The sequence below is a fragment of the Manacus vitellinus genome, unplaced genomic scaffold (assembly GCF_001715985.3).
Source record: "Manacus vitellinus isolate BGI_N305 unplaced genomic scaffold, ASM171598v3 scaffold_124_pilon, whole genome shotgun sequence".
Taxonomy (NCBI): domain Eukaryota; kingdom Metazoa; phylum Chordata; class Aves; order Passeriformes; family Pipridae; genus Manacus; species Manacus vitellinus.
This window is the reverse complement of record NW_021938921.1, coordinates 1-13,595: the sequence shown is the minus strand read 5'-3', so window position 1 is coordinate 13,595 and position 13,595 is coordinate 1. Positions and strand designations below refer to the sequence as shown.

Sequence of the window (13,595 nt, the reverse complement as noted above, 5' to 3'; positions counted from 1 at the left end):
CCCTCCAACCAGACCCTGTGCCACTGACCCTTTGAGAGCTGTTACTCAGCCAGTTCTCAATCCCATCTCACCATCCACTCATCCAACCCACACTGCCTGAGTTTGTCCAGGAGGATGTTGTGACAGACAGTGTCAAAGGCCTTGCTGAAGTCGAGGTAGACAATATCCCAGTGCTGTCCCCTCATCCATCCAGATAGGTGTTTCATCACAGAGGGCAATCAGGTTGGTCAAGCAGGATTTACCTTTGGTGAATCCTGATCTCGTTGTCCATGTGAGTAGAGGTGGTCTCCAAGAACAAGGCCCTCCATCACCCTTCCAGGGACTGACGGGAGGCTGACTGGCTCGTAGTTCTGGAGGTCCTCCTTCTTGTCCTTTTTCCTGACCAGAGTGACATTTGCTGTCTCCCAGTTCTCAGGCACCTCTCCTGATCTCCATGACCTTTCAAAGCTGATCTTGAGCAGCCTCTCTGGGATGTCTGCGAGCTCCCTCAGCTCTCATGGGTTCATGCCGTTGGGACCCATGGACTTGCGGATGTCAAGTCTGCCCAGATGTTCTCTAACCTGATCCTCCTTGAAAGGAGGACTTTCCAAGGAATTTCAGAGGAAAGTCTTGCTTCCAGCACTCCTTTGCCCCTGTTTCCTGGGTGAGAGACCTCTGAGGTGTGGTCTTGTCAGTGCAGACTGATGCAAAGAAGGTGCTCAGTAACTCTCTGTATCCTCTGTCACCAGGGTCTCCCATCTGTTTAGGAACACACATTATCCTTTGTTTTCCTTTTGGTTTTGATGCATTTGAAAAAGCCCTTCTTGCTGTCTTTGACATCCTTGGCCAGATTTAACTCCAGGTGGGCCTTGGCCCTTCTCATTTCTGCTTACTCTGATAATCTCTCTGTGTTCATTTCAAGTGGCCTGACCTCACTTCCATCTCCTGTGTATTTCCTGCTTCCACTTGAGTAATGACAGGAGTTCTTTGTTTATCCACACAGGTCTCTTGCCCCCTTTGCCAGATTTCTTGCTCATTAGGATGCATTGTTCTTGAGCCTGGAGGAAGCGATCCTTGAATATCAACCAACACTCTTAGACCCCTTTTCCCTACAGGACCTGTTTCCATGGGATTCTTTCAAGAAGATCCCTGGAGAGGCTAAAGTTAGCTCTCCTGAAGTCCATGGTTGTAATCTTAACTTGCTGACCTGGGTCCTCCTTGCCCCCAACAGAACTCAACAATCTCATGGTCACTGCAGCCAAGGCTGCCCCCAAACTTCACCTCTCCAACAAGACCTTCCCTGGTTGTCAGTCTTAGGTCGAGCACACCATTCCTTGTGGGATCCTCCCCTGCCTGTGACAGGAAGTTGTCATCAATGCTTTGCAGGAACATCCCAGACTGTGTTGCTTTTCCAGCTGTTGTCAGGGTAGCTAAAGTCCCCCACAAGAACCAGGGCCTGTGATTGTGAGGTTGCTTCAAGCTGCCTGTAGAAAGCCTCATCCATTTCTCCTCCTGATCAGGCTGCCTGTAACAAACACCCACAACCAGGTGACCCATACTTGTCTGCCCTTTTATCCTGACCCATAAGCTCTCAACTTGCTCATCATCCACCCCAAGACAGAGTTCGATACATCCAGAGTGTTGCCTCACATAGAGGGCAACTCCACCACCCTTTCTTGAGGCACCCAAGAAACAAGAATGCCTTTCACTGCCATCTATTGCTTTGTTCCACAGGCTGACTGTGTGTCTGGAAGAGAAGGAGTTGAGCCTCAGAACCCTGGAGGAAAAGAACCTTGCCCAGCAGAACCAGGTGTCTGAGCTCCATTCTGCTCTTCACCAGGCCAAGCAGCTCCTTTCAGACCGCACAACAGAGCTGCAGGAGCTCAACAACCAGGTGACCTATGCACTGATATCCTCTTCTCCAGGAACACACAATACCACCCACAGCTTGTAGGACCTCACTGGTTTCCCCTCCCAGCAGCACACACTGCTCTTGTGCTCTGCCCAGAGATGCTGCACCTTGAGGCCAAGGCTGGATGTGGTGTCTCCTGCCTGTGTTTTCCCCTCTTCTCTCCTGGGTCCCAGTATGAGCTCTCTGAGGAGAAGCAACACACTGCTTTGAGCTTCTCCATCCCTGTGTTCCCAGTGTTGTCCCTGGTGGAGTTTGTGCCTGTGCCAGGCACAGAGCAATGTGGGGACACAGAGGTGGTTCTGGCAGGCTGGGGAAGACACCTCATCTGGTGTTTTGGAGCAGCACCATCAAGGATACCCATTGTTTCCCCTTTCCCTGTTTGGAGTTTACTGTTCTCCACTGGAATACTTGGCTTTGTACCTTCTGTTTCTGGTGTGTCTTGTGCTTGAAGGAATTTGTCCTTTGCTCCTCACCCTACTGCCTGCTCTGCTGCCTCAGGAGCAGCCCAGCCCCTGACACTCTGTGCACCCATGTTCCAGATCCAGTCCCTGCAGGAAGCAGTGCAGGAGAAGGAGGCTGCCCTGGCAGCTCGAGAGGAGCAGCTGCTGCAGGCCCTGGAGGAGTCACGAGCGGGCGAGCGGAGCTTGAAGGACTCTCTGCAGACTCTGGAGGCCGAGGGGTTTGAGCTGCGTTTGAGGCTCCGTAACTCCGAGAAGAGAGAAGAAGCCTTGGCCACAGAGTGTCAACAGGCCAGCAGTGCCCACCAGGAAACCCGATCCCAGCTGGACAAACTGCACTTGGTTCTCCACCACATGATCAGTGACTGCAGAGACTTGGTCACTTGGAGCTCAGGCAAGTGTGGGAGGCTGGGTTAGTATGTCTGTAGAGCATGTGTGGGACAGCAGATGGAGGAAGGGGGTCATCCTGGTCTGACAGACTCATCCTTTCACCTTAGGCTGGCTCAAGCCTTGGGAAATTTTGAAAGCTTGACATCCTTGCAGAGACACAAATCCGTGTTTGTATGTGGAGAAATGATCAGCATCAGAATGGAAAAAGGCCTGAGTCCTGTCAAGCCACAGGGCACATGCAGTCATCCTTGGGGTAGCACTGACATTAGTGGTCATCAAAATAACGTCAGCCTGTGACACTGGCTTGCTGTAGGGCAGGCTCTAGGATGATGGCAAAGGCATGGCCACGCTCTCCTGTGTAATAAGAGGCCTTGTTTGTTGGAGACCCTTGGATTCAGTTTTGAAACAGAATGTCTTGTCTCTTCAGAACAGGGTAGTGCTGTGGGCCTAACTACTTCTCAGGCCAGGGACCTCCCCACAGAGCTCACAGTGGACAGAGTGGCAGCAGCCCTACAGGACCTGCGTCAGCACCTGGAGCAGACTCAGAAAGATCTGGTAATGTGTGCCCTGGGCACCCAGAAATCCTGTCCCTGTCCCTGCTGGACAAGCAGAGTGCCAATGCCGGGGGGGTGTCAATCCTTTTAGGGGGGGTTGGCTCACTACCATGGGGAGGAGGCAGGATCATGATCACATCTACCATTACTGTACCAGCAGTGGCTCTGAGAGGTGATTCTGCTCCTCTTAACTCTTCCAGAATGACACCAGGAAGAAAACACAGGTCTTGGAGCTGGAACTGAGCACAAGGCAGGCTGAGAGGGACCATTGGTGTGCCCGCAATCAGGAGCTGCACAAACAGTTGGCTGAAAGCCAGGAAGGTACAGCTTCTCCTTTCCCACCCACTGCCCATCCCCTCTGGCCAAAGGGGATCTCTGATGCCACACAGAGGAAAAGTACAGTGCCCGGGGGTAGGAGAGGAGAAAAACAACCAGCAGGAGACTTCTCCCTAGAAGTCCCAGGGAGAGCTTTTGGTAGACAGAGATGGTGTGGCTGGCAGTGCATCTGGCTGTGCCACGGGGGAACCTGTGCAGAGGTGGTGCCTTTCAGGTCCCATGTCCCTGCTAAACAGGTGTATCTTGATGCCTGAGCTTGATTCCTCCAAACTCCAGGCCATCCCAGAGCCTCCAGGGCTATTGGTTTCTTTATAGCATGGCGGGACAGGGATCCCCACTCCTTTCTCTGTCTTTGTTTGCCCACTCTGCACATCAGAACTGCATTTTCATCTCAGTGCCTTGTTTCCCTTGTCTCAGACTCTCTCTCAGCTATTCCTGGTCAGTCAGCGGTGTCCTAGTCAGTCTTTACTTTTGCTTCTTCTTCCTTTTCCTTTGGGACCCTGGATTCATATCTCCCCTCCTGTCTGTCCCTGTTTCATCCATGTCAGTTCTCCCTGCTTCTAACACTGTGACTGAGGTGCTGCCATGCCCTCAGTCCTGGTCTTCCAACAAACAGAAGGGCAAGCACACTTTCATGTTCCTTGGATTCTTGCCCCTTTCGTTCTTCCTTTTTTCTCTGCCTGGAAGTTTCCTTCCTTTCTGTCAGCTTTGGAAGCCCTTGTGGGCTTAGGGCCTGGGTAACACAGACAGGCAGAGAAGACACTGCTGTTGTGTCTGCAGGATGCACATCAGTTTGGCTTGGCTTTGCTTTTACCCTTCCCCTTTCCTGCTGTAGCGCTGTGGACGGCAGAACACAAGAGGGATTCTCTAGAAGCTGCCCTGAAGGAAGAGGCCTCTGCAAGGAAGGAAGAAGCTGTGACTCTGCGTCAGGAGGTGGAGTCTCTGCAAAGGAAACTGGAGAGCACAGAGAAGCAAGGACAGGATGTGCTGGTGAGGCTGGCAGATGCCATGAAGGGCCATTTTCTAGCTGATTTTGGACCTTGTGTTCGTATTTTTAAAGAACGACTTTTTCCAGTTTAACTTTTCTAATTGCATTCTTCTGAATAAGGAGGAAAAGATGTCGTAGTCATTTCAAACCCAGTTAGGGCTGAGGGTGCTTCTTTTCCTCCATGCTGAAGTTTTCTGCCCTTGAAGCTTTAGTCAAAGCAATTTATCTCTATTTACATCGCATGGTCTGGGCAATCCCTTGTGTCCAAATCCATCTTCAGATTTCCAAATATCTGGATCTGGAAAAAGGGGTGAGAGGATCAAGTTTCCGAATAGTCACAAGGTGTTCAGCAATGGCCATCTGAGAGCAGACAGTGGGGAGAAAAGAGAGAAAACAAAAGTGCTGATGCAGATAATAACGTGAGCCTGCGAAGGGAAAACTAGTCCTGATTGGAAAGCCAGACTGACAGACTAATCTGGCCATTGCTGCTTCAAGAGAGGAAAGTGGGGCTCTAGGGGATGGTACCATGGCAACTCTCCACAGGAGAGGTCGAAAATCACCCCCTCTTGCCCCAAACCCAGCAAAGGAAATGTTGGTGCCCTTTGCTCTTCCCTTCCGTCCCAATGGAGAGCACATTGTCATGGCACTGCCTAAATCATGCTTAGTCTGGACTTGAAATCCTGGCTGCAGTTCTGGCAGCTCCTCCCCAAAGGAACACTCGAGTAGAGCTCCAAGAGGTTGGGGAAGGGCAGAAAGGAAGCTGGGACTGGCTGAGGGAGCTGAGAAAGCTGCAGCATAAAGGGGGGGGCACAGAAGGGTCTGCAGCGCCCAGAGAGGCAGGGAGAGAGGGCAGCCCGTGCCTGCCACTGCGGCAGGAGCTCAGGTATGATACAAAGAGCAGACATAAGAGATGGAATGACTGACTCTTTTGTCCCTGCTTTGCAGCATGAACGGGACAGGCTGCAAGCAGAGAAAGAAAAACTGGAGTGTCAGATCAAACTTCTTGAGGAATCACTCACAGCCTCTGAAACCCGAGCAAATACAGCAAGAGACACAAATCACTCCCTTGAACAAGAACTCCAAACTGCACTGTCCCTCTTAGAAATTAAAAATGAGGAAGTGGAAAATCAGATGAGGAAAACGGAGATGCTCCAGAAAGAGGCAGCAGAGGGCAAAGCTTTACAGGATAATCTGGCTCGTATGACTGCCATCCTGTCAGAGAGGGAGAGAGAAATGAAGGTGTTCCAAGAGCAGATGAGAGTCCTGGAAAAGCAGAAAGAAATGCAAAAAACTGCTCTCAATCAGGTTATTAAGGACATAACAGAGAAAGAAAAGAAGACGGAATCTCAGCAAGAACAGATACAGGAGCTGGAGAAGCAGCAAGAACAGCAAAGGATTGCTTTAAGCAAAGAGCTGGAAGAGAGAGAGCGGGAGATGATATCCCAGCAAGAACAAATACAGGAGCTGGAGAAGCAGCGAGAAATGGAGAGGGCTGCTGTCAGCAGGGTGAGCAAGGAGCTAGAAGAGAGGGAGCAAGAGATCAGATCCCAGCAGGAACTGATAGGGGAACTGGAGAAGCAGTTAGAATTGCAGAGCACTGCTGTCAGCAAGGTGAGCAAGGAACTGGAAGAGAGGGAGCAGGAGATCAGATCCCAGGAGGAGAAAATAATGGTTCTAGAACAACATGGTGCAGCACAAGTGAGAAATCTGCTTGAGGATCTTGATCATGTGAAAGGAAACCTGAAGGAGAAAAACTTGGAGCTTCTGTCTCTGACTCAGCAGATCCAAGAACTGGAAAAGGAGAGAGAACAGGGGAAAACTCTGCACACAAACCTTGAACACCTGAGGGCAGCTCTTAAGGACAGAGAGAGTGAGTGTGACACTCAAAGGGAAGAGTTAAAGCTCTTGCAGCAGCACAAGGAACAGCAAGAAGGGCATCTGCAAGAGCTTCTTGGTAAAGTAGAAAACATGACACTTTCTTTATCTAAAAAAGAACAAGAACTTGAGTCACAACAAAAGCAAATCCAGGAAGTTGAAGAAGCCCTGGAAATGCAGTTAAGGACTGTCCGTGACCAACTGGAGCAGACCTTAGCAACCTTAAAAGAAAAAGACAGACTCATAGACATCCAAAAGCAACAAACAAGGAGCTATGAGGAAAAAACAGAACAACAGATGAATGTCTTGCACAGAGACTTAGAATACACTAGGGCAGTACTGAAAGAAAAGGATATCATGATTGAATCTCAGAAGGAACTGATTGAGACCTTCCAAAAACAACAAGAAGACTCTGAACAGCAGAAGGAAATTCTGCAGCATCTTCAAGTGGAACTAAAGGAAAAAGAGCAGGAAATTTTATCCCTTAGAAAGCAGTGTGAGGCATGCAAGGAAAAGGAGGAAAAACATGAAGCTCAGCAAAACAATTTCCAAGCAGCAGCACTGACTCTGAAAGAAAGAGAAGAAAAGATCTGGGTTCTGGAGGAGGCTGTCTCTAAGCTTCAACAGCAAAAGGAGGAGACAGTGGGGCAGACTAAAGCCATCATGCAAAAACTGGAATGTGCTGAATCTTCTTTAGAAGCCAGCGATCAAGAGAGAGCATCTTTGGATGAGCATGTCCAGGACCTTCGAGAGCAGAAGGAGGTGGAAGGCAGGCAGGCCAAAAGTCTAGAGCAGGATCAAGGCAAAATGAGGCAGATGTTGCAGGAGAACCATTTGGAGTTCCTCAAGCAGACAGAGCAAATGAACATGGTCCAACTCCATGAAGAAAGCATGAAAGTAGCACTAACCTTATGCCAGAAGCAAATAACTCTACTTGAGGAAGTGGTGAGGAAGAAAGATGAAGACAATGAAACTCTTCTGCAAAAACTCCGGCACCAAGAAGAAGTAGTGAAGACTTGGCAGAATCTCCAGCTTAGGGCAGCTGAGAAGAATGAAGAGGTTAGACGTGAGGGAGAGCAAGAGAAGCTGCTGCAAGAAGCCTTCCCTGAGAGAGAAGGAGAGACCAAGGCTCAAAGCGACCAAAAGGAGTTAGAAGAGGTAATAAGAGCTCTTCGGGAAGATCTCCAGCACATTCAGCAGACTCTGATGAAGAAGGATGAAGAGATCAAGTACCAAACAGACAGAGTCAGGTATTTAGAGGAGGCACTGTCAGGGAGAGAACAACAGCTAAGGAGAGAGAGCGAACTCCTGAAAGAATTAACATCAGCTTTGCGATGGAAGGATGAAGGGGAGACCCTAAAGAAACAAATCCAAAACCTCCAAAAATGGGAGAAAGAGGTAATAGAGAAGATGAAAGTTCTCCAGGAGAGAGACCATCTCTTGCAAAGGCAGAAGGAGCTAACCCAACAATGGCAAGCTGAGAGGAAAGCCAATGGGGAGGAATTGGAGTGTGTGGCTGCTGCTTTGAAGCAGACACAAAGCAGAGAACTCGAATGGAGAGAGAAGGCCCAAGTCCTGAGAGCTGCCCTTACCAAGAGTGAAATGGCCAAAGGGACTCTGCTGAAAGAATTGGACATCCTGCAGAGAATGGTTTCAGAGCGGGACACGGACCGATTCCATCAGCAGGTAGGCCCTGGGATTGATTTCAACTCAAACGTCCCTGAAGGATTCCAATGATGTTTCCCTCTAAGAGGTGGGAATATAGATTCCCATCAGTGCAAGACCTGTTTGGGCAAAGCAGCCAGGTCTGCAGCCAGCAGCCTTGTCTGTCTGGCTGGCTCCAGCAGAGACCATTTGCCTGTGAGAATGTTTCCTGGCAGGCCCGGAACGACTGACACAACTATGGAGCTGGCTGTTCAAATCAGCTCCATCCAAAAGCTGGGCATGGGGAACTGGTTCTCCCGTGCCTAGGCAAGCTCAGCCAACACATGGTGGCTTGGATTTGGCATGGAAAGAAAAGGGAGCTGCTGACCAGACTGATGTAGTGAACTCAGCAGAGTTTTGTACTGATGGCTGAAGAGCAGCTGCACTGCTGGAGCTTAGAGGGTACTCTGAGACATGGAGGTTTCTGAGGGACAGCTTGTCCAGTGTACTAAAAAGAATGGGATTTATACCATTGCCTGGTCAGGTTAAAGGCTTCATTGCTCATTCAGGACATGCTTGTGCCCCTGTCCAAAAAGCACAAAGATAAATTTGTGTGGATTTCTTCAAGGTGAACTGATTCAGGTCCCACTAGTGGAACAGCTGCAATAGCCTGTGCTGCAGCCTTACCAGGAATTTGCCAATATTTTCTACATTCCATTAGTATACTGATGTAGAGAAAAACTACTAAGAAAACCCTGTATTTATGCATTATACATTTACACATGACTTAAGAAATATTACTGGCAGCCTGATCAGGATGCTGACAGGTCCTGCGACCTGTTGATGGGAAGCAAAGAAGTGACAAGTGCAGGAAATGTGAAAACAACGGAAGATTTCAGTTCCATCCATGTAGATCAGCTGGGCAAGAGCTGTTGATCAGGAAATGCAGTTGCATCCTCAGAGATTGGTTTAGTGCTGGTGTCAAGAATAAAATTATCAATGCTCCAAGGAGCAGTTCATCAGGAAAGGCACGACAGGGGAGGTGACTCCTGACTAGGCTCAGAGCAGTGTACATGGCTTGACTGATAACGTGATTTTTTTCCACAGAGCAGTCCTGGATGAAGATGTAACAGGCAAAGAGAACAGAGAACAAGACTGTAGTGTTCAGTCACTGCAGAAATACATACTTCACCCACAGCTTACACATGTTTACTTGCCTAAGGACAGAGCTGTAGATAGGGGAATGTACAGTGATAGTCAAAGAGAATGACCAAAGATGGTAGATAACTTCCCTAACAGGAAGGTGTAAATGTGCAAGTCTTCACAGTCAGCACGAAAACGCTGAGAGAGGGAGCTGGAGACACTCCAGACCTTTCTAAAACTATGAAGTGGCTGAATAGGAAATGAATGTTTCCAGTCTCTCTCAAAACCAGAATGGGGGACACTGAACAAAACAAGCAGAAAGCACATCCAGAACAAACAACTCAATTCTCCAAGCTGATTTGGAGGAGGGCCCCTAGAGAGAGGATGTGTTCCTTTGGGCTGTGCACCAGAAGGAGAAGGGCCTTAGCACTGTCCATTCCTGTTGTGGTCACTCTGCCTGACATGTTGGTTCTAACATCCTTCTAACCTTTATGTGGCACCAGCTCATGGAATCTCCTCTCTGAATGCCCAGCAGGCTGTTGCAGAAGGGGAGCAGCTGTCATGGCTCTCAGAGAAGAGACTCATGTCACAGAGCCTGGAATGTCTGCAGCGAACAGTTGCAAGGCTGGAAGATGAAAAGGTGGAGCTGAAGCAACAAAATGCTGAGCTCAGGAGGACTCTTGAACAGGTAAAACGGGCTTTTGCTGCCTCTGCAAAGCCTCATGGTCCTCTGAACCATGACACATTTCCCCAGGCAGCACTTTGGAGTCTTCTTGTTTCCTTCCCTCTCCTTCTTCCTGCTGTGGACACACACTTTGCATTTTCTCTCTCTTCTGGCACCCCATGGCCTTCACAAATACACCTTCACTGCAGTGCCACCCTCCTTGCCCCAGTGTCCCCAGACACACATTTGCCTCTCTTCCATAGCCCACATCGAGTCCTTTTTTGTTCTCTGGGGCAATTAAGGGTCTCTGAGCAGAGATCTCCTTGCCTTGATGTCCAGAGGTCCTTTTGCTCCCTGTTTGGTGGCAGGTTTCTGTGACCCTTTCTCCCATCCAATGTGCAGGTGGAACGTGAGCGGAGGAGGCTGAAGAGATGTTTTAGGGATCAGATGCTCCCAGATGCCTGTGGATTGTCTCTCTCCCAGTCTGACCAGCACAAAGTGTCCACCTCTAGACAGGTGAGAACAGAACCTTCCCTGGTGAGAGGAGGCTCTGGCCATACAAGGAACAAGGGCAAATCCCAGTGGCAGTGGCCCCCCAGGAGAGACCTAGTGGTAGTCAAGTATAGACCATGCCCTGACCAAGCTGCAGACTAAAATGAAATCTTGTGTTTTATTCACAGGAGGAGTCTCACGCTCACTGCAGTCAGCGATTAGCTGAGCTACAGAACCAGGTGAGGAGTAGGAAAACTCTCCTCAAAAGCTGCTGTGGCTCTACTGATGGGCACGGCTTTGCACGATGCTCCAAGCTGAGTTTTGTTTGGCTGTCAGGAAGTGAGTGCATCAGGCAGTGTCAGTTCTGCGCCTGTTGGCAACAACCAAACAACATCCTTCACCTCAGTCTTGTCTCTGGTTTGCCTAAAGGTCAGGCAGGGTGGGATAGGGGTGGTAGAAAATTCAGAACACTGGAACTCACCTGAAAATATCAAGATCATAGAATCATGACATCCTTAAGGCTGGAAAAGCCTTATGAGATCATCTAGTCCAGCTGTTAGCCCTGTACTGTCAGTCCCAAACCTAAACTGTGCTCCTGAGCACCACAATTACATGTTTTTTGAGCACTTCCAGGGATGGTGATTCCACCATTCCCTGGGTAGCCTGTTCCATGATGTTCCCTTTTGTTGCCTGTCCCCATTTTCCCTTGCCTCCGTTAGCAGTGGAGAGGTCCAGGGCTCTGAGGCAGTGCCAGAGCTGAGCCTTCAGGCCATCCTCAGTCTCCTCTTGCTGTGCTGTGCTAATCACCACCCTGCTATGGGACCGAGTCAGAGACCTCAGCACTCTGAGGATGTTTGGTTTCTCAGTGTAAGAATGTTCATTCCAGCTGCTGAACCCTGTTGCATCCTTTGCACAGCAGGAGGTCAAACTGAGCAGGAGGTGGGAGCAGCTCTGCCCCCGCCAGCCCAGCAGGCACAACCCCGTGGGGTCAGGAAAGAGCAGAGTTTGAGGAGTTCCAAGGCTTCAGCACTGCTGTAAGGTCCCTGGGCTTTGTTCTCCACATTCTTCTGCGCTCATGTGTGGGATGCTCTAAAGTTTGGGAGAGGGAGAATTTGCTCCCTTTCCCTGGGCTGGCTGTCGAGGTGCTCAAGCAGAGCAGTTCTCCAGTACCCCGGGTAGGCAGCAGCCTTCCTGATGAGGCACAGCCTGTGGAACTAAGGGCTCATGGCCCAGATTTGAAAATCAGAGCTGGGTTAGTAAATCCTGTTGGAACTCTCTCTCTAATAGACCTGTGATGGCTGAGGGTTGTACGTGGGAAGGGTTGGCCAGCAGGAAACTTGACGTGTTGATAAGCTGAGCTCTGTTCAGGGGACTCTGGGAGCCTGTTCCTTTCCCTTCCACAAGGTCCCAGTGTTTGTCAGGGCTGGTCGAGGCCGTGTCTGCCCCAACTGCTGGCACTGTGGAGCCACAGATGGTCCTGACAGCGTGGGCTTGTCTGAGCTCAGCTTTGTGCCTCTTTTAGGTGTCCCTCCTGCAGTCACAGCTGGCACAAGACCGACAGCACAGGCAGAACTACATTGAGAGCTGTGCAAGGACCAACCAGGAGCTGTCAGACCTTCACCAGGAGCTGTCCTGCTCCTTAGCAGCTGTGCTCAGGGAGCCCAGAGCTGCTGTTCTGGAAGCAGAGACTCAGAAGCTGGATCAGTCTCTGAACTTGGCACTGATGTCCCTGGACTGTCAGTCTCCTGAGAGACAGAGGGTACATCCAGCAGCCCAACCTGCCAGAAGCAACCTGAGGTAACAGCACCTCTGGTCTCCATTTGAACGGGAGGATTTCTGCTAAGACGAAGAGCTCTTGGATGTGAGAAATGGGATGAACTCCTCAGGGCAAGGCTGCTCCCTGCCTTTTCCCTCTGTTTCTCTCACAGTCAGCTGGTGCTGTCAAACCTCACCTTACATTGAGGATTAGGATCTATGAAGTGTTATCTCAGGCAGATGATTTCTGGGGACAAAATGTGAATATGTGAGAACGAAGACATAGGTAAGGAGAGAGAATGATGTGTGGAGAAGGAAGCCCAAACACGAACAATCCCTGAACAGTAAGACTTTGGGGTGACAGCTGTCCGAGGGCGGCTGCTCAAATAAAATAAAAGGACATAAAGGTTGTGCTACAAACAGTTAAAGTAGCATGACAGCATTTGTTCTGTTTGCATTTCCAATCATCTCCTAAGGACAGACACTTAAATGTTTTTCCTAATAAAATGTTTTTAATAAAATTTTTTTAGAAGAAGGTTATACATATCTTTACCTGGCCCAATGAGGCTGTTGTGTGATTTCCCCTCTTGAGGGCAGAGCTGTTTCCTGCCAGGAGAAATGGAAATTTGAGGAAAGGGGTGGAGAGAACACAATGGGGATCAAAGGTGGGCGAGAGAGAGGGTTTCCCTCCCCTTTTCCCTCCCCTTATCACCCCCCTTTCTCCCTTCCCTTTTCCCCCCCCCTTTTTCTTACTCCCCTTTTATTCCCTGTCTTTTCCCTCCCTCTTTTCTCCCTCTCTTTCCCCCTTCCCCTCCCCTTTCTCCCCTTTTTGCACCTCCTCTTTCCCCTGCCCCCTTTTCCTCCCCTCTTTTTTCCTGACCTTTCTACCCCCCTTTTCCTTCACGGCTTTTTTCTCCCCCTCACGCCCCCATTTTTTCACCCTCCTCCTTTCTCCCAGTCCCTTTCCATTTTTCCCTCCAAAGCACTGGGACTCTGCTGGGACACTGCTTTCTGCACCAGCCAGCCAGGGGCACAGATGTGCTGCTCTCCAAAGGGCCTCAGAGCCCAACCCAGCCGTTCCAGGCTAGGATGGGGAGGGTGTCCTGGGCAGGGAGAGCTGCTCTCCACCAGCAGAGCAGGTTCCTGGGACCTGCCCTCACGCTTAGATTTTTCTGCTTTCTGTCTCAAAATCCTATTAATTCAACCACTTCAGTCAAGGAAGACTCTCGGTGTATGACAACCTTGCTTTGATACAGGAACATTGAGGGACCTTCCTCCTGCCAGGGCTGTGGCCCCTCATAGCCCCTTACATCCCCTCATGCTTCATGTCCTCTCACAGCCCCTCCCGACCCCTCCTAGCCCCTCATTCCCCTCAAGTTCCCTCCTGGCCCCTCATGATGCCTCA

At 50.0% G+C, this 13,595-nt stretch overlaps 1 protein-coding gene across 5 annotated transcripts in view; it reads left to right on the top strand.

Moving 5' to 3' along the window:
• CEP250 (centrosomal protein 250) overlaps window positions 1–12,714 on the top strand; it is a 28,430-nt gene extending 15,716 nt beyond the window's left edge. For 4 of the 5 annotated variants that reach the window (XM_025894590.2, XM_029965923.1, XM_018067842.3 and 1 more), the window contains 10 exons: window positions 1,714–1,873; window positions 2,431–2,743; window positions 3,167–3,294; window positions 3,494–3,614; window positions 4,465–4,619; window positions 5,563–8,178; window positions 9,812–9,967; window positions 10,346–10,459; window positions 10,624–10,674; window positions 11,958–12,714. In XM_025894590.2, the coding sequence (XP_025750375.2) occupies window positions 1,714–1,873; window positions 2,431–2,743; window positions 3,167–3,294; window positions 3,494–3,614; window positions 4,465–4,619; window positions 5,563–8,178; window positions 9,812–9,967; window positions 10,346–10,459; window positions 10,624–10,674; window positions 11,958–12,236 (4,093 nt within the window). In that variant the 3' untranslated portion in view covers window positions 12,237–12,714. The remainder of the gene's footprint in view (window positions 1–1,713; window positions 1,874–2,430; window positions 2,744–3,166; window positions 3,295–3,493; window positions 3,615–4,464; window positions 4,620–5,562; window positions 8,179–9,811; window positions 9,968–10,345; window positions 10,460–10,623; window positions 10,675–11,957) is intronic. The other variant, XM_025894591.2, reaches the window with a different exon arrangement.
• Window positions 12,715–13,595: the final 881 nt, after the last annotated feature.